This window comes from Triticum dicoccoides, chromosome 3B (genome assembly GCF_002162155.2).
Source record: "Triticum dicoccoides isolate Atlit2015 ecotype Zavitan chromosome 3B, WEW_v2.0, whole genome shotgun sequence".
Classification (NCBI taxonomy): domain Eukaryota; kingdom Viridiplantae; phylum Streptophyta; class Magnoliopsida; order Poales; family Poaceae; genus Triticum; species Triticum dicoccoides.
Window position 1 is genome coordinate 53,975,653 of NC_041385.1, and position 18,898 is coordinate 53,994,550.

The 18,898-nt window shown below is 42.4% G+C and overlaps 1 protein-coding gene and 1 non-coding gene across 2 annotated transcripts in view; one reads left to right on the forward strand and one right to left on the reverse strand.

The window, feature by feature from the left end:
* LOC119279249 (polycomb group protein EMF2B-like) overlaps positions 1 to 15,287 on the reverse strand; it is a 15,880-nt gene extending 593 nt beyond the window's left edge. The window contains exons 1-10 of the mRNA XM_037560562.1: positions 15,253 to 15,287; positions 12,352 to 12,520; positions 12,182 to 12,237; positions 10,107 to 10,221; positions 9,866 to 10,022; positions 9,720 to 9,791; positions 8,726 to 8,862; positions 7,693 to 7,752; positions 7,418 to 7,542; positions 886 to 950 (exon numbers count right to left, since the gene is read on the reverse strand). Of these exons, the coding sequence (XP_037416459.1) occupies positions 886 to 950; positions 7,418 to 7,542; positions 7,693 to 7,752; positions 8,726 to 8,862; positions 9,720 to 9,791; positions 9,866 to 10,022; positions 10,107 to 10,221; positions 12,182 to 12,237; positions 12,352 to 12,520; positions 15,253 to 15,287 (991 nt within the window). The remainder of the gene's footprint in view (positions 1 to 885; positions 951 to 7,417; positions 7,543 to 7,692; positions 7,753 to 8,725; positions 8,863 to 9,719; positions 9,792 to 9,865; positions 10,023 to 10,106; positions 10,222 to 12,181; positions 12,238 to 12,351; positions 12,521 to 15,252) is intronic.
* Positions 15,288 to 18,068: 2,781 nt separating this feature from the next.
* On the forward strand, positions 18,069 to 18,149 carry TRNAL-UAG. Its single transcript has one exon. It is a non-coding gene; the product is annotated as a tRNA-Leu (tRNA).
* Positions 18,150 to 18,898: the final 749 nt, after the last annotated feature.

The following is an 18,898-nucleotide window of genomic DNA, read 5'->3' on the forward strand; positions in this document are numbered from 1 at the left end:
CAAGAAGAGCAAAGAATCACGAACCAACCATAATTTTTTACCAACAAATGTCAATAAGTGACTTAAACTGACCATAGGTAATTGCACGAATCTAACACTAGATCTTTGTCATGATCAGCATTCACAACAAAGGACTAAAAAAACGCGGCTGAAGCTATATGACACTCAATCATCAATATGTACATTAGTACAATCGATCCCATGTTGAACACGTTCGTAAAATTTACTCTTCCAATTTCAGTGTTACAATATCCTTCTAAAACGGTACCGATCATATGAGGTGTGTGCTTTCTGTCTTATGCACCAGCATTTTCAGTAATTGCATCTTTTTTAACGGAGCATATCGGACTTTTGCGTTTATGGTAATGACACAGAACTTGATTTTCAGAACAAAAAAATGCACAATTCATAATTAATCAAATGGATATTACTGTTGTTGTAAAGAGAGAAATTTATAAGCCATTTCTTATGTTAAAAACATATAAGTTCATTAAAACCATTATACTTACCATTACCGAAATTAGCTCGCCAGCTTTAGTTCCAGGATCATATGCTAACCTAAAGCGTAACAGCGTAAAGTTCTCCACTAGGTTACTAGCTATGGCACCACAATTAGTGTGACAAAGTAACAAGATTACCACCATCAAACAGAAGTAGCTATTATTCCAACATGTGTACAATGAAGGAGAATATCTTTTAATAGTTCAATGCTGGTGAATCATTTATTCTAATATCTAACATATCTAGTTCAATAATTTTCACAGTCAGGTATAAGGAGAAAATGTGGAACACCTAGAGAAAATGTCAAACACATGATACAAACAAGTGTGACTGGAAGTGTGGAACTGAAAAACACATGAACGCAAATGTTTGTGTAAGGGTAACCTTCAGACTTTTGCATAGTATTGTTGTAGTACTTGAAGTTGAAAAGCACATGACCAGCTCTCAACCTGTGTGGAAAACAAAGAAAAATTATATCTGCTCAATTGGTCACATTGAAACGCAAATGCATTTGTAGAGATGAAAGTAAAAAAGCAAAGTGTCACACTAAGACCTGGCCAGACAATAGGTGCTTCGGTTAGGCTAAGGTCACACAAGAGCACAACAAACCTGAGCCGGTAGCCAAAACCTCACCACTAGGCACTAACATAAATTTGATATACTGACTCCATTCTTTTACCTGCCCTTTCAGACATCTAAATCTATATAGAAGGTACCAATACATGTTTGTGGAATCCACACAATTTGAACCATCCATCCAACTTTCACCGAATGACTCAGAATTTCAGTTCGACTTTCTCAGATTCGGCTTTAATTGCACAATAATCCTCTTAATAAACCTCCATATTATTTATTTTCCTCCTACCTTAATTGTAAGTGAAATCCTAACCCCTCCTCTGATTTCTCTTGTGCGCACTCACTCACTCTGTGTCCTCTTCTCTCAACAATGATTTATGGGCAAGGTGACATATTTCCCCCCTCTTCTCCCCATGCAAACATGCCCACTTCCCTCCCGATATCTGCCACCTTTGCGGCTCACCTACCAATCGCCCCCACCGTGTTATCTATTGTGTGGCGCTGAGAACTTCTTTGTGTTTGCAATATGTTCATTTCATTTTGCATTATGTCCCTATGACCAATGCCATCACTTTCTTCAACTATATTTCAGGAGAGCCACTAAAAGTAATATAATCATCTGAAGGTATTTTCTAAGGAAAATCTAGAACTATTATTTGAACATGACAAAACAGTATATATTTGTGTATATTAGCACCCAGTTTAAAAGATAGACTCCATGCATTCTAAAACAACACCTAACAACAAACATATCCATCTTAGCCCGCTCAACTATCACAGATGTCCAGTTTTCACCCTCAACTATGAAACAGAACATTTAACAACATGTCCATGTTAGTGTTGCCACATTTGGTACATGCCATCCACACACACATAAAATGTTCTCACCAAGCAGCAAGCTCAGCTGCGCTGACTGCAAAATAGTGGCCATCTACTAAACCCTATCAAAAACTCAAAATAGATATCTTCGAACTAAGCTTTCCAAGCAAGCGAATGCAGTTACTCACGACTCTATTACAATAAATAGGGCTATAGATATGCATATACATGTAGTAGTGTTACCTTATGATATGTGGTAATGATGAAGGTGGGACACCACTGTATGAGTAACTACTATATGGAGATTCAGACATGTCTTTTGCACCAGCTTCTTGAGCAGATATGCCTACTTGGAGTTGATATGAACCCTGCAACAATAATATAAATCACAGAGAAGCTAAGGAAATAAATAACAGAACATACTGCAGTAAGGTGCTGCCATCCTATATAGAAAATACTTACCACTTAAATGCGAAAACACTTATTAGATAAAAAATAAAGTAATAGGGATAAACTTACCGTAGCATCAACCTTATGAGAGCAAAATGTCAAGCAACTGTCCTGCTCCATAAATTACGGCTGCATATATAACAAAAGGAAAGGCAAGTAGATCAACATATAGAGTCAAGTACGGGCATCTTTGGTTCAAGGCTAACTTTTCTTATGCAATATGTGGCTTACCGCAAAAGAGTGGCTAACAAAATTAAAGCCACAAGTGTGGCAAAAGATTGTGTCTATGACACATGGGCCATATAGGTAGTTAAGTGTGTGGTAAAAACGAGTATGTACCTCAAAAACGGTGGCTTGCCTACGGTTAAGCGTGGCAAGTTGTGCAAAATATTACATCGGCCATATAGGTAGTTAAGTGTGTGGCAAAAAAAGAGTATGTACCTCAAAAAACTGTGGCTCCAACGGTAAAGTATGGCAAGTTGTGCAAAAGATTGTGTCTATGACACATAGGCCATATAGGTAGTTATGTGTGGCAAAAAACAAGTGTGTACCTCAAAAAATTGTGGCTTGCCTATGGTTAAGCATGGGAAGTTGTGACTGGGAACCAAACAACCCCTAAGATGGGAATGTAGTTTCCACTACACTGCATATTCTCTCTCTTGATTTAACCATTTTCTATTAAAAACAAAAAGATAGCGAATGAACTAAATGAAACACATTTGCAGAATCACTGGAATTTCCATAAACTACAATTTCAACCTTTGCTGTTAATGTTCATCTTATAATATGTTCAGTTATCTTGATGCAAATTGCACTACTAATTTGACGATTTTCCATCTGAACTTTTGGATGGGATGTGCTAATTAATTGCAAGCACTACAGCCTTCTAGATAGCAGAAGGTAAATGGGGTAGATCGTCAATATTTAACGTACAGGTGGCAAGGTTATTTATTTAGTTGAATCATGCTTCAGGTGCTGCAAAAGGATTTTGCTTCGTCCATCCTATGGTTAAATACTACAGAAAATTTGCAGTGCATACAATAGGAACATTAAAGCTTAAAACCATGAGCAAGTTGAATTGGCATACCTCTAAGAAACTTGGGCTCATACTAACTGCAGAAGCAAACTCCACTGTATGTCCCAAATTTAAAGTTACACAGTTCTCCAGAGACGAACCAAGTAGATCAATTGGTATTTGACCCCGGAAACATTTCCCTTCAAGCTCTGACAAAATGCATCACATACATGATAGTAAATAACTGCACTTAACAACACTACAAATAATAAGTGGTTTTTGAGATTCAATGTGTTCTTTACACTTCATTTTAGAAGGCACATGTGCTAGCTATACTAGCCAGTATGGGTGACTGACAATAACTATACCATAAAAGGAGATAAAATAATCTAAACTAATGGCATACATGGCCTAGTAGCCCCTTGTCAAAAACAGATAATGCAATGTTGAAGGATACTTCTCATTTGATTCTCCTAACCATAGTAAAGTCGGTAAACACAGCCAGATCTTGCTCACCTACACTTAGTTAAGTAGTTATCCATGGATTAAAGGAATGTTTGTTAACTATTTTTGGTTTCCAACGACTATAATACTAATCTTCCATGCAAGAGAAGGCCTGGTAAGTTGTTGTTAGCTGTAAGATAGGTGGTTTCAAGGGTTGGATTGGTTTGGCCAAGAATATTGGGCGTGAACTAGCTTAGCATACTGGGAGATAAACATAGTTTGATCACTGGTCTTCATTCTTGTCAAGAATTGGGCATTTGAGAATACAATTGTATCTTCCACCACATGATAAGCAATAGTAACTGGCTAGTGGTAGCTCAACCTGTGTGGCACATATTTTGTGTGGCACCCATTTTGTGTGGCTATCTAAATGTCTTACTTGCTACTCCCTCTGTAAACTAATATAAGAGTGTTTAGATCACTACTTTAGTGATCTATAAACGCTCTTATATTAGTCTGTGGAGGGAGTAAGTTTTAACATATTGTGTTAAACAACGGTAAGGATGCGCTTATTCTAGTAATTGTTTAGTATTTTTTTCACAAAATAACAACCACAAACATACTTTGGAGAGCATTAGTCCATTAGTCCGTCGGCCGTTTCCAGCCCGTGTTAACTTTCGGCCTTCTAAGGGCCCATTTATTCTTGGGCTCATTTCTAGAATTCAGTCATTTACAGTTCGTTACTGTCCTGTTCTGTTTGTGGGCCAAATTCAGCCCGTGGTTACATTCGGCCTGTTTGTGGGCCAAATGTAGAGACAGAGACAAGAGGGTTGTCTAAGAACTATAACTTTCTTCGCAATTGCGGTTGCCGTCATTGCCTGTGCTTACATCTTTGAATCAAAGAAGAGGCACTGTGGTTAGACTGCAAGTCTCCATTTTCAGATGATTGCAATTCAGTTATGGGTTCTGATGAACAAAGTTAATCGTCCATTGAGATGTTGTGCACTCGTATCTGTAACTAATCTGTTGATACAGCGATGAGGATGCAGGTATATGCTATCATCCATGTAATATTGTTAAAACTATCAATTATGCAAGTACATATTGCAAATAAGAAAGTGAAAGGGGCGTACCCCACCAGGCACCGCCCCTGCTTCCTTTCAGGTGGGCACAAAGATTGTTCCCCAAAAAATAGAAAGGTCATGCAGAAAGCAAGCACAATCCAAATTTCATCACAAAGAACATCAAGACATTAGTGGTGCAGTGAGAATAAAATGTATGGTTTTACCTAACTGTAGCAGGTTAAATGATCCACCAACCAATAGCAGCAAAGTGAGATTTGAACAAAATACAGCACAAATGGAACTTTGCATCAAACTTTACCTTGTAACTTCCACATTTTACCAAGCAGAGGGGGCAAGCAAAATCTTCAGTGACTGGTAAGAAAAGACCAATATAAGAAACAAAAAAACAAGAAGAGCAAAGAATCACGAACCAACCAGAAATTTTTTACCAACATATGTCAATAAGTGACGTAAACTGACCATAGGTAATTGCACGAATCTAACACTAGATCTTTGTCATGATCAGCATTCACAACAAAGGACTAAAAAAACACGGTTGAAGCTATACGGCACTCAATCATCAATATGTACATTAGTACACTCAATCCCATGCTGAACACATTCGTAAAATTTATTCTTCCAATTTCAATGTTACACTACCCTTCTGAAGTGCTACAGATCATATGAGGTGTGTGCTTTCTGTCTTATGCACCAGCATTTTCAGTAATTGCATCTTTTTTAACAGATCATATCTGACTTTTGCGTTTATGGTAATGACGCAGAACTTGATTTTCAGAACAAAAAAATGCACAATTTATAATTAATCAAATGGATATTACTGGTGTTGTAAAGAGAGAAATTTATAAGCCATTTCTTATGTTAAAAACATATCGGTACATTAAAACCATTATACTTACCATTACCGAAATTAGCTCGCCAACTTTAGTTCTAGGATCATATGCTAACCTAAAGTGTAACAGCGTAACGTTCTCCACTAGGTTACTAGCTATGGCACCACAATTAGTGTGACAAAGTAACAAGATTATCACCATCAAACAGAAGTAGCTATTATTCCAACATGTGTACCATGAAAGGGTCTTAGCAGAATATCTTTTAATAGTTCAATGCTGGTGAATCATTTATTCTGATATCTAACATATCTAGTTCAATAATTTTCACAGTCAGGTATAAGGAGAAAATGTGAACACCTAGAAAAAATGTCAAACACATGATACAAACAAGTGTGAGTGGAAGTGTGGAACTAAAAAACACATGAACGCAAATGTTTGTGTAAGGTATAACCTTCGGTCTTTTGCATAGTATTGTTGTAGTACTTGAAGTTGCAAAGAACATTACCAACTCCCAACTTGTGTGGAAAACAAAAAAAAATCTGCTCAATTGGTCACATCGAAACGCAAATGCATTTGTAGAGATGAAAGTAAAAGCAAATAGTCACACTAAGACCTGGCCAGACAACAGGTGCTTCGGTTATGCTAACGTCACACAAGAGCACAACAAACCTGAGCCGGTAGCCAAAACCTCACCACTAGGCACTAACATAAATTAGATATACTGACTCCATTCCTTTACCTGCCCTTTCAGACATCTAAATCAATATAGAAGGTACCAATACATGTTTGTGGAATCCACACAATTTGAACCATCCATCCAACTTTCACCGAATGATTCAGAATTTTAGTTGGACTTTCTTAGATTCGGCTTTAATTGCACAATAATCCTCTTCATAAACCTCCATCTTATTTATTTTCCTCCTACCTTAATTGTAAGTTAAATCCTAACCCCTCCTCTGATTTCTCTTGTGTGCACCCACTCACTCTGCGCCTCTTCTCTCAACAACGATTTATGGGCAAGGTGACATATTTCACCCCTCTTCTCCCCACGCACACATGCTCACTTCCCTCCCGATATCTGCCACCTTTGCGGCTCAGCTACCAATCGCCCCCACCGTGCTATCTATTGTGTGGCGCTGAGAACTTCTTTGTGTTTGCAATATGTTCATTTCATTTTGCATTATGTCCCTATGAACAATGCCATCACTTTCTTCAACTATATATCAGGAAAGCCACTGAAAGTAATATAATGATCTGAAGGTATTTTCTACGGAAAATCTAGAACTATTATTTGAACATGATAAATCAGTATATATTTGTGTATATTAGCATCCAATTTAAAAGATAGACTCCATGCATTCTAAAACAACACCTAACAACGAACAGATTCATCTTAGCCTGCTCAACTGTCACAGATGTCCAGTTTTCACCCTCAACTATGAAACAAAACATTTAACAGTCTATCCATGTTAGTGTTGCCACATTTGGTACATGCCATCCACACACACATGAAACGTTCTCACCAAGCAGCAAGCTCAGCTGCGCTGACTGCAAAACAGTGGCCATCTACCAAACCCTATCAAAAACTCAAAATAGATATCTTCGAACTAAGCTTTCCAAGCAAGCGAATGCAGTTACTCACGACTCTACTACAATAAATAGGGCTATAGATATGCATATACATGTAGTAGTGTTACCTTATGATATGTGGTAATGATGAAGGTGGCACACCACTGTATGAGTAACTACTATATGGAGATTCAGACATGTCTTTTGCACCAGCTTCTTGAGCAGATATGCCTACTTGGAGTTGATATGAACCCTGCAACAATAATACAAATCTCAGAGAAGCTAAGGAAGTAAATAATAGAACATACTGCAGTAAGGTGCTGCCATCCTATATAGAAAATACTTACCACTTAAATGCAGAAACAATTATTAGATAAAAATAAAGTAATAGGGATAAACTTACCATAGCATCAACCTTATGAGAGCAAAATGTCAAGCAATTGTCCTGCTCCATAAATTTCGGCTGCATATATAATAAAAGGAAAGGCAAGTAGATCAACATATAGAGTCAAGTACGGGCACCTTTGGTTCAAGGCTAACTTTGCTTATGCAATGTGTGGCTTACTGCAAAAGTGTGGCTAACAAAATTAAAGCCACAAGTGTGGCAAAATATTGTGTCTATGACACATGGGCCATATAGGTAGTTAAGTGTGTGGTAAAAAACGAGTATGTACCTCAAAATATTGTGGCTTGCCTACGGTTAAGCATGGCAAGTTGTGCAAAATATTGTGTCTATGACACATGGGCCATATAGGTAGTTAAGTGTGTGGCAAAAAAAGAGTATGTACCTCAAAAAACTGTGGCTCCTATGGTTAAGTATGGCAAGTTGTGCAAAAGATTGTGTCTATGACACATAGGCCATATAGGTAGTTATGTGTGGCAAAAAACAAGTATGTACCTCAAAAAATTGTGGCTTGCCTATGGTTAAGCATGGCAAGTTGTGACTGGGAACCAAACAACCCGTAAGATTGGAAAGTAGTTTCCACTACACTTCATATTCTCTCTCTTGATTTAACAATTTTCTATTAAAAACAAAAAAGATAGCGAATGAACTAAATGAAACACATTTGCAGAATCACTGGAATTTCCATAAACTACAATTTAAACCTTTACTATTAATGTTCATCTTATAATATGTTCAGTTATCTTGATGCAAATTGCACTACTAATTTGACAATTTTCCATCTGAACTTTTGGATGGGATGTGCTAATTAATTGCAAGCACTACAGCCTTCTAGATAGCAGAAGGTACATGGGGTAGATCATCAATATTTAATGTACAGGTGGCTAAGGTAATTTATTTAGTTGAAACATGCTTCAGGTGCTGCAAAAGGATTTTGCTTCGTCCATCCTATGGTTAAATACTACAGAAAATTTGCAGTGCATACAATAGGAACATTAAAGCTTAAAACCATGAGCAAGTTGAACTGGCATACCTCTAAGAAACTTGGGCTCATACTAACTGCAGAAGCCAACTCCACTGTATGTCCCAAATTTAAAGTTACACAGTTCTCCAAAGACGAACCAAGTAGATCCATTGGTATTTTACCCCAGAAACATTTCCCTTCAAGCTCTGACAAAATGCATCACATACATGATAGGAAATAACTGCACTCAACATCACTACAAATCATAAGTGGTTTCTGAGATTCAATGTGTTCTTTACACTTCATTTCAGAAGGCACATGTGCTAGCTATACTAGCCAGTATGGGTGACTGACAATAACTATACCATAAAAGGAGATAAAATAATCTAAACTAATGGCATACATGGCCTAGTAGCCCCTTGTCAAAAACAGATAATGCAATGTTTAAGGATACTTTTCATTTGATTCTCCTAACCACACTAAAGGCGGTAAACACATCCAGATGTTGCTCACCTACACTTTGTTAAGTAGTTATCCATGGATTAAAGGAATGTTTGTTAACTATTTTTGGTTTCCAACGACTGTAATACTAATCTTCCATGCAAGAGAAGGTCTGGTAAGTTGCTGTTAGCTATGAGATAGGTGGTTGCAAGGGTTGCATTGGTTTGGCCAAGAATATTGGGCATGAACTAGCTTAGCATACTGGAAGATAAACATAGTTTGATCACTGGTCTTCATTCTTGTCAAGAATTGGGCATTTGAGAATACAATTTTATCTTCCACCACATGATAAGCAACATTAACTGGCTAGTGGTAGCTCAACCTGTGTGGCACATATTTTGTGTGGCACCCATTTTGTGTGGCTATCTAAATGTCTTACTTGCTACCACCTCTGTAAACTAATATAAGAGTGTTTAGATCACTACTTTAGTGATTTATAAACGCTCTTATATAAGTTTACGGAGGGAGTAGTTTTAACATATTGTGTTAAACAACGGTAAGCATGCGCTTATTCTAGTAACTGTTTAGTATTTTTTTCACAAAATAACAACCACAAACTTACTTTGGAGAGCAGAGCCTTCCACATGGTCCACAAGATTTTCACCAAGATTTTCCCCAACTTTCCCTTCCGAAACTAAAAAGGGAACCAAATGTGATGGTGGTGAAGAAATGTAAAACCATAAGCATCACATATGAAGCACATCATACCACAACTGATAACGATAATGTTAAGGTTGCAAGGTCGGGAGGTTGATAAATTCTTGATGTCTGGGGTTATGAATGTAGCGTTGGTGCGACCTTTATTACCAAATTCACTAAAAGTTGTAAGCAAACAAGCCCGACTGAATCGATATATCGGAGAATGCTGCAAAACATTATGCATTAGTGAGATAAGAGATCATTTGGTACAAAATGTTGCATGTGTGGAACTAAAAAAAGGCAGACTTACCCCTTCAAGCGAAATATTACTGGTAGGTGTAGCCAACAGAACATAAAGAGGAAAGATATTCTGTTCTGGCAACTCAGTATTTGTACTTCGAGATAGTGATATGGTTATCTGAATCCTACATCCATAGCACAAACACTTATCAGTATTTACATGATGACTAGACAATTAAATCCAAAAGTGGCTAGTACATAGTTTAACAGACATTGCACCTGAGAACTTAATCACTTGGGCCTTGTTTGGCCAAGCTACCGTTTCAGCTTCTACTAGGGTGCATAGATAAAAAAGGCACGCTTAAGCGCGCCTAGGCTCTAAGCGTTGGCAAAACGCATTGCGCATAACTACGCTTAATCTGTGCATAACTACATATAAGCATGCACTTTGGTCAATAAAGCGCAAGGCGGTGGCAAAACACACAATTAACGCCTAGCGCTTTTTTGAACTATGCGAGGGTGTGTTTGGTTTTGGGGCATGGGGTGGAATGTCACGGGTTGGTTCTGCACCTGACACTGGTTCTTGTGTCTGGTTTGAGAAGAAACTGGAATGGAGTGATTCCCCACAAGTGGATATACCCCTCCGATGCCAAACCAACAGATTTCTCCAAATCGGTGGAATCACATGGTTCCTCGTCTATTAGCGATAAAAATACAAATAAAATGAGCTTATCTCACTGCCATGTCTCTCGCACCCTCGTACCTCACCCCCTTGATCTGTGGAGGAGCACCATCCAAGGCCACAGCAGCAGGCCGCGGTCATTCTCCGGTGGGAGGAGGCACAAGCCGCTGAGAATCTCGAACGGAGCCTGAGGCCACCATCGCTCTTAGATTCCTACACAGGGAGCTGAGGCGGGCCTAGGAGTGGTGCTTGCCATCACAGGCGACTATCAAAACTCTCTTGACGGCTTACCAGAGCGGGACGGTGGTGGTTTCGAGCTGTTGGGCTGACGAATTTGTCGAGGGCCATGAGAAAAGCTAGCGGATTGTTAAAGCCCGGGCACACCGTAAACTAAAGTACTTCACTTTGCTCTACGAAGAACCATACTTTTTTTTGCGAATACCAAGAGCCATACTTGAATAAACATCATGTGTATAGTACACACACTAAAGTTCCATAGATCACAAATGTACCAAATGTGTAATACAATATATAGTACCACCTCTGTTTCAAATACCAGGCTTATTAAGTTTCAGTAGATTAAACATTTGCCCAGGAATTAAACTATTACTATGTAACAATTGTGATACAAAAACATAACCACAAATTTGTGCTTTAGAAGATGAGTCTAATGATATCAATTTCAGTCCACAAAATTGTACTTTAGAAGATGGGTCTAATGTAATGCTCATGCTAGGACCACACTGTGCGTGAGTGTGTGACCCCTCCGACATGACCTGTCTGGAAAAATATCCTAACCCTAACACAGAGCGCCTCACTCATGTGCATCGCATGTAGGAAAACCCCCGGCAAGATCCCAGTCATGCCATGTCACTGCCAGCATGCCGTTCTTTTGCCTGCCATACCCCGGTTCGATTGGACTAAAATTGATCCGATTTGCCAAATTAAGGGAGGAAGATGCATGATTTGCAAGGTGGCATGCCTAAGTGTTTCCACTTGCCAAGTTTATCGACATCTGATGCATTTCTTTTCTACTTTTTATGATCATATATGTGCTAACTGTTGCATAGCCAACCTAGGCAATGGCATTCGGAAGGGAAATTATCAATCCAATTAGTTTCCAAATGACTAAATAAGCATTAAAAATAATAAAAAATCATACTACGTTCTTCAAATTATTGGGTGGAGTAGGATCTACTACTGTGTTCAAAGCATTTCCAATTTGATTCAACTCTAATCGTAACAACCTTATGTACGCGGTTCCAAGAGAGCTCAAGGAATCAACAAAGTACATAATAGTGAAGTCTCTGCAATTCGCAAATAAAAAACTGTGAAGTGTCCGCTATGTAAAAAAGAAAATACGTTTTGAAACAGGACAGTCCTTTCTTTTTCTCGACATATCGGATTTGGATCACAACAATTCTGAGTGTCAGCATGTTCTGCAGTAGAGTCAAAGTGTGTACCTCTTTTTTCGGCTTGCATGTATCTTGTAATGAAGGCATCTTTGCAGAAAAGCGGGCTGTAAAAGTCAGTGAGAGATCATTGGTATCTCAAATCACTTGCACATGATGGTTATGTGATAAACACATGTGATTCATGTCAAATGAAGCTGCAAAATTAAGATGGAACTTACATTTCTAATGGCTCGCCGCTGAATGATATTGTATAGCTCAACTGGCTTGCAGTACAACGCGAAACTTTCTTCAGCAGCAAGCTGCTCATCTGGAGATAATCGAGCTCTCAGCTGTTGCTGGCGCATCTGGTCTGCAGACTGAGGGTAACTGAATTCACACCCAGCGTCCCTGCATGTATGCAGCACCAACATCAAAAGAAGAAGATACATTCATCTCATCTCACTATTAAGATCAAGAAAACCATCTACCATATATACATGAGCGCATATCTGCAAAGCAGCTGAACAGTTACAGAACAACTATATAAGCTACTTTTCAGAATCTGGATACAACCAAGGTGGGCCACACAGATTTCCAGTGATTAATTCTTAGAAATAAAAATGGCCAATTACTAGTTTCCAGGTGCAACCAGCCAGGGATGAGTCAATAGACAATACTCATTTATTAATTTCCAAATGCAACCAAGGTAAGCTCTGAATATATCACACATTAATTCTTGGAAGTAGCCACTTACAGTGAAAAGAACTTCACTATCCCACAAAGCATCCGACACACACAGAGACCACAGTGCAGTATCCAACTGCGATTCTAACATTGTACCTAAATTTTTTTTCTCCTGGGTTGCCCACACAGACATGACCAGAAGCTGCGGGCGGACTTCGAAAACATCGCCTTCAAGGAGGGCGAGCTCGTGGACGACTTCGCATGCGGATCTCCAGCCTTGCGTCACAGCTCCGCGCGCTCGGCGACACCATGGACAACGCGAGAGTCGTCTGGAAATTTCTCCGCCTCGTGCCACCTCGCTTCGCTCAGGTGGCGGTCTCCATCGAGACTTTGCTTGACCTGAGCGAGCTCTCCATCAAGGAGCTCACGACCTGGTTGCGGGTGGTCGAGGACCGCCTTGATGACGGTCACGAGAGCTTCGGCGGCGGACAACTCCTATTCTCGAAGAAGTGGGAGGCGAGGAAGCGTCAAGGACGTGGTGGAGGTAGGCCTTTTTCACTCTTCTGACCTTATGAGGAAACTTTAGCACAAAATGAACTCCACACAAAACACTTTCAAAATCTGACCCTTTTCAGAAACGCCAAAGGCCGTGGCGTTGCTGCACTATATGAAAACGCCGAACTAGCTAGCGTTGTTGGCCTGATCGAGATGCTACGTGACAGGGCTAAAACGCCAAAGTTTGTTGCGTCGTTGGAAACGCCAAGGCGGTGGGCGTTACTGCCCAAGCATGCAACGCCAAGGATGGTTGGCGTTTCACCTAGCTTTTGATATTTTTCATTTATTTATGAAGTGAAGTAACGCTAACTAGTTTGACGTTTCCAAATAGAGAAGAAACGCCACGGCTTGTGGCGTTATCAAAAGGGTCAAATTGTGAAATAATTTTGTATGAAGTTCATTTTGTACTAAATTTTTCTGAAAGGGTCAAAATAGTGAAACAAGCCGTGGAGGTACCCCGAGCAGCGGAGGCGGCACCGGTAGAGGTGGCGGTCGCACCCAGGGCGGAGCCTGACAAGGTGTCGGCAACAACGACCGAGGCAAGTGTCGATATTGCAGCATCAAGGGCCACTGGGCACGTGAATGCCACAAGAGGATAGCTGACGAGGATGTTGCAGTCTCGTCAAATCTCGTGGAGCCTGAAGAGGACGGTGGGCCAGCAATGATGATGGCTTGCATTGAGACCATACAGGAGGGCCCAGCGCCTCCGGAGACCATAGTCTCGACAAGCATTGAAGCCGTGCAGAAGGGCGCAGCAGCAGGCACGGAGCTCTTCAAGTAATCCCCTCCGGACATCGGTAGCGCTCTCCCCGACAACAACGTTCTCGGGAGACTACGATTGGGCGGAGACAAAGACCCGGGTGTGGGGGATCCGCACCCCGGCAACCACGCCCCCTGCGACGCTGGTCAAGCCCATGCAAGTTGGCACGGCAAAGGCATACCCAACATCCTCGGGACCCGACAAGCCCGTGTCAGGAGGCACGGCAACAACGCATCTGGTGGGCCACGCCCCAACCATGATGTTGGCGACCAGTGAGCCCGTGTGAGAGGCACGACACTCTCAGGTCAGCCACACCCCGACAACCAGGTTCTCGAGGTTCTGCAAGCCCGTGTGGGCGACACGGCACTCTTCGACAAGCCTCAACTGGGAGACAATGAAGAGACGGTCATGGGGCGACAAGGCCTCGACCGTGACTATGGCGACAAACGAGGTCGTGCAGGAGGCGCGACGCTCTCTAGTAGGCCATGCCGCGACCCCGACGTGCTCGGGGTCCATCGAGTCCGTGTGGGAGGCACGACACTCGGGGTCCATTGAGTCTGTGCGGGAGGCACGACTCACAACCGTCGGGGGAGACCCGACAAGCAAGTCTGATGGAAAGAGCGTAGCACCCTGAGAGGAGCTACTCCAGTTAGTGTGACGTCCAGCACATCAACCCCGGGAAGGGAGTTCCCGGGCAGTGCGACATCCGGCACAACGACCCCAGGAAGGGAGTTCCCGGGTAGTGTGATGTCGAACAAGTCATCCCCGGGAAGGGAGTTCCCGGGTAACATGATGTACGACACGACGCCCCTGGGAAGGGAGTTTCCGGGCAGTGTGACGTCAGGAACTACGACCCCAACAACAGATACAACCATGGTGGGCCACACAGATTTCGAGTGATAAATTCTTAGAAATAAAAATGGCCAATTACTAGTTTCCAACCAGGGATGAGTCAATAGCTAATACTCATTTATTAATTTCCAAATGCAATCAAGGTAAGCTCTGAACATTGTACCTTTTTTTTCTCCTGGGTTGCCCACACAGACATGACCAGGCAAATTCGACACAACTCAAGTAACAAGTTGCACGAGTATAGCATAAGCACAGCAACAACAAAATAGGTTAGGGGGGAGAGGCGTACGCTGCGTCCCAGTCAGGTAAAGGTAGGCCAGGCATCCTCCTCGCTGCCGCCGAGCGCCTCAGGGTCGCGGACGGGCAGATTTAACAAGGGGCATCAACCGGCGGGGACTGGTCTAGATGGTGCGCCGGCACACCAGAAATTTGTAGAGGTTAAAATTAGTTAGGGCTTGATTTGAGTGATAATAATCACTAGATGACAGAAATCGCGGTCATACCTCAAAGACCGATGTCGAAGCTCGCAGACGGGGTGGAGAGAGCAGGGACGGCGATGGCGGCGGCGTCGAGGCGCGTCAGTGGCGGCGGCGTTCCGGTCGTGAGGCGTCGGCGGCGGCCCGGCGGCGGAGAGAGATTTAGAGCTGCATTGGGCCGGAAGGGAGCACCAGACGAAGAAGAAATTAGGTTTTCGTTTTCCTCTTTAATTTGTCAACTACCTCCGAGCCTCCGCGTCGATTTGAGACTTTGAGCCGTCCGATCATAAAGGTGAACGTATCGGAAGCATTTGCTTTTCCGAACCTCCACGTCGATTCGAGACTTTGAGCCGTCCGATCATAATTGTGGACGCATCAGAAGGATCTGCTTTTTCGAGCCTCCACGTCGATGTGAGAATTTGAGCCGTCCGATCGTAATCGTGAACGTACCAAAAGCATCTGTTTTTTCGCAAGGCGTTTCTTTCCTTATTCGCGTCATTTCACATTAGACGTTAGCTGACTGGCCCAACTTATCATCGTTATTACTCTACAAACTGATCCAGAGGCCCTATAGTGAACCAGTCCAACACGCCGTGGGCCTCACACTACATAACTGCAGAGTGACACAGCCCTGTGACTGCTTCTAAGATTCTCCCGGCCCAACGAGCGCCAACGGCGATGTTTCCGCACCGAACCGCATCATCTGCTAGCAGTGTTGTATCCATGGTAATGGGGCTCCTAGTTCATACGTTTACTTCCTTCTTCTGCCGCCATTAATGCAAGATGGTAGTGGATGTGCCGTGTGCGTTAACGATACCTTTTGATTTGCTTCATCTATCTATATAGCCTTTTGGTCATCCTATAATAGTTTTGTGTTTGTTTTTTCCTCCTATCAATCCGCAATGCCTTGTCTTTCATCCACCGCCACCTGAAGTGGAGATGTGACAACATCTATAGGTGGCAAGATCCACACACGTGGGCGACGTTCTCACAAAGGCGTCACTGCACCGCGCGTTCCACATTCCATCACTGGCAGCTAAGCATTGAGGGTCGAGGCCAACACGACACACATCGATGAGGGGATGGTGTTCATCCTCTGGATCCACCGGAGCCCACCCACCTTGTTCATTGTCTTGCCTGACCCGATGCTTGCCCGCGAATATGCAGAACTTGTGTATGTTGATAGTATGAGAAAACATAGGCAGGCAAATGCACACATCCACGTACACAGAAGACGACATGATGTGATCACATGAGCAGAACAAAAGGGGATGCTCGGCCCCAAAAAAAGGATAGCTACCTGCTCGGTGGTAGGATGATATCTGAACCCTTGGCTTCCCAAAGATGCACATCCTCTTGAATGGTTAGGATCAGGTGCCTCACAAAGGGCGCTTGTCATGAAAGTTGTACTTGTTCCTGTGCTTGCAAAGCTAGCAGGCCGTGAGCACCACGATGGAGGCGCTTACCTTGCAAAGGACATCCGACGTCTGGTGAAGGGAGCCCGCCCACCACAGCTTGAAGGGGGAAGTCTTGGCTAGGCACAACAATAGTGGATTTGCACCATGAGAAGACTTCGTGTCATAGCTACCTGGAGAAAGAGCATCCAACCAACAGAGGTCGCATGCTCTCTAGCTCATGGTCCCAAAGGGCACAGTAGTCCGCACACGGCACACCTCGTCGAGCCAGGCGGTCGGCCGTCCAACACCTATTCTGGAAGGAGAGCCAGAGGAAAATCTTGATGTGCAAGCAGTGTGCAACAACACCCATGTTTTCCAGGTGAGACGTCGGTGGGGATTCGCGACAGAGCTCAAGAAAAGTGCCGCATCACAAGACTTGGTGGCGTATTGACCAGAATCCATCCACCGGCGGCAGAGCTCTGTGTGTGTGAGAAAGAGAGAGTGAGGAAGGCCGAAGATGGTGTCATAGGTCGGACCATGGCCGCAGTACCAAGGTCACCGTGAATGCCTTCGAATCACTAACAACAATGCAAGCCCACGTGGAACAAGCAGAGCTTCCTCCGTTTCTTTTTAGTCTGCATATAAGATTTGGTCAAAATCAAACTTTTAAAGTTTGAATAATTTTATAGAAAAACATATCAACATCTACAATACTAAAGTTATATGTTATGAAAAATAATTTCATCATGCATCAAATAATATCGATTTCATAGCGTTAATGTTGATATCTTTTCCTACAAAGCCAGTCAAACTTTACAAAGTTTGAGTTTGATCAAATCTTATATGTAAACTAAAAAGAAACGGAGGGAGTAAGTGAGAAGAGTGTGATCTCAGGGTTTGACATCCCACCGATCCAGTGATCGGTCCGGGACCGAAAGGAGCTCCCGTCCCCAACAGGCCACAAAGTGGAGGCGCGGAAGATGGGACCAAGACCGGAGTCGAAACCTGGCGATGCCAAGCTTGAGAAGGATACACTGCCGGCCCCTTAAGATTGTGCATGATGCTAAGGAATTGCTAAATTACGTATACATCTTTGCATTCACTGTGCAACCTTACCTGAGCTAATAACTCAACCACATCAGATGAACAGTAAAACGAAAACATAGTGGCATTCGTGAGTTTGAGGCCTGGCATATAAATTATATAGTTTCTTGTCGACGTTGCCATCAAACGTCAAGATGGCCGAGTTGGTCTAAGGCGCCAGTTTTAGGTACTGGTCCGAAAGGGCGTGGGTTCAAATCCCACTGTTGACGTACTTTTTGTTTTTTTCTTGATTTTCTTGTTTGAATAGTCCATCCGTCTTTTATCTTTTTTTCTAGGGCATCCCTCTTGTATCTGAAATACGTCCCCACAGGTGCTGAACACACGGTCAAATGGAGTAGCTTAGCTTATAGGGTATGACGCGAACAAATCAAAGTCTGTGTGTTGCACTGATAAACAAATCAGAGTCCAATGGAGTTGCGTATACTCTTGATTAATTTGCATTCTTTCTATACATAAAAATGCAGGCTACGTTAGTTCACGTTGAGATGAGATCGGCAGACAAAAAATAATAATCCAGACTGCACCATGAAGCATCTGAACCCAATGTGTAGAGAAACATTACACATGGACTCCAATTAACAAGCCACAGGTTCACGTGCCAACAAGCTGTCAGCGGAAAAACAAATCACAAATTAGAAATGCATCAGCTCCCAAGTCCCAAACAGTTTCCAGGAGCGCATCGTGCTGAATTCCCAGAATTACTTTCAGTAGTACAAGTTTTTCTTTTCGAGGGGATTACAGTAGTACAAGTGAGCTAGAGTGCTCCGTGAAATTAGAAACTAAGAGCATGCGAACTTGGCGAGCTCGCCAGGAAAGGGAGGGTCCGGATCTCGGGGGAGAGGGGGTGAGGAAGAGAGGCAAGGGCCATTGCAGCATTGCCACTGGACTGGAGGTGACGATGGGAAGGAAAGCTGTGAAGGTAGGGTTGGCTCGAGGTTGGAGAAGGGAACACAGTACC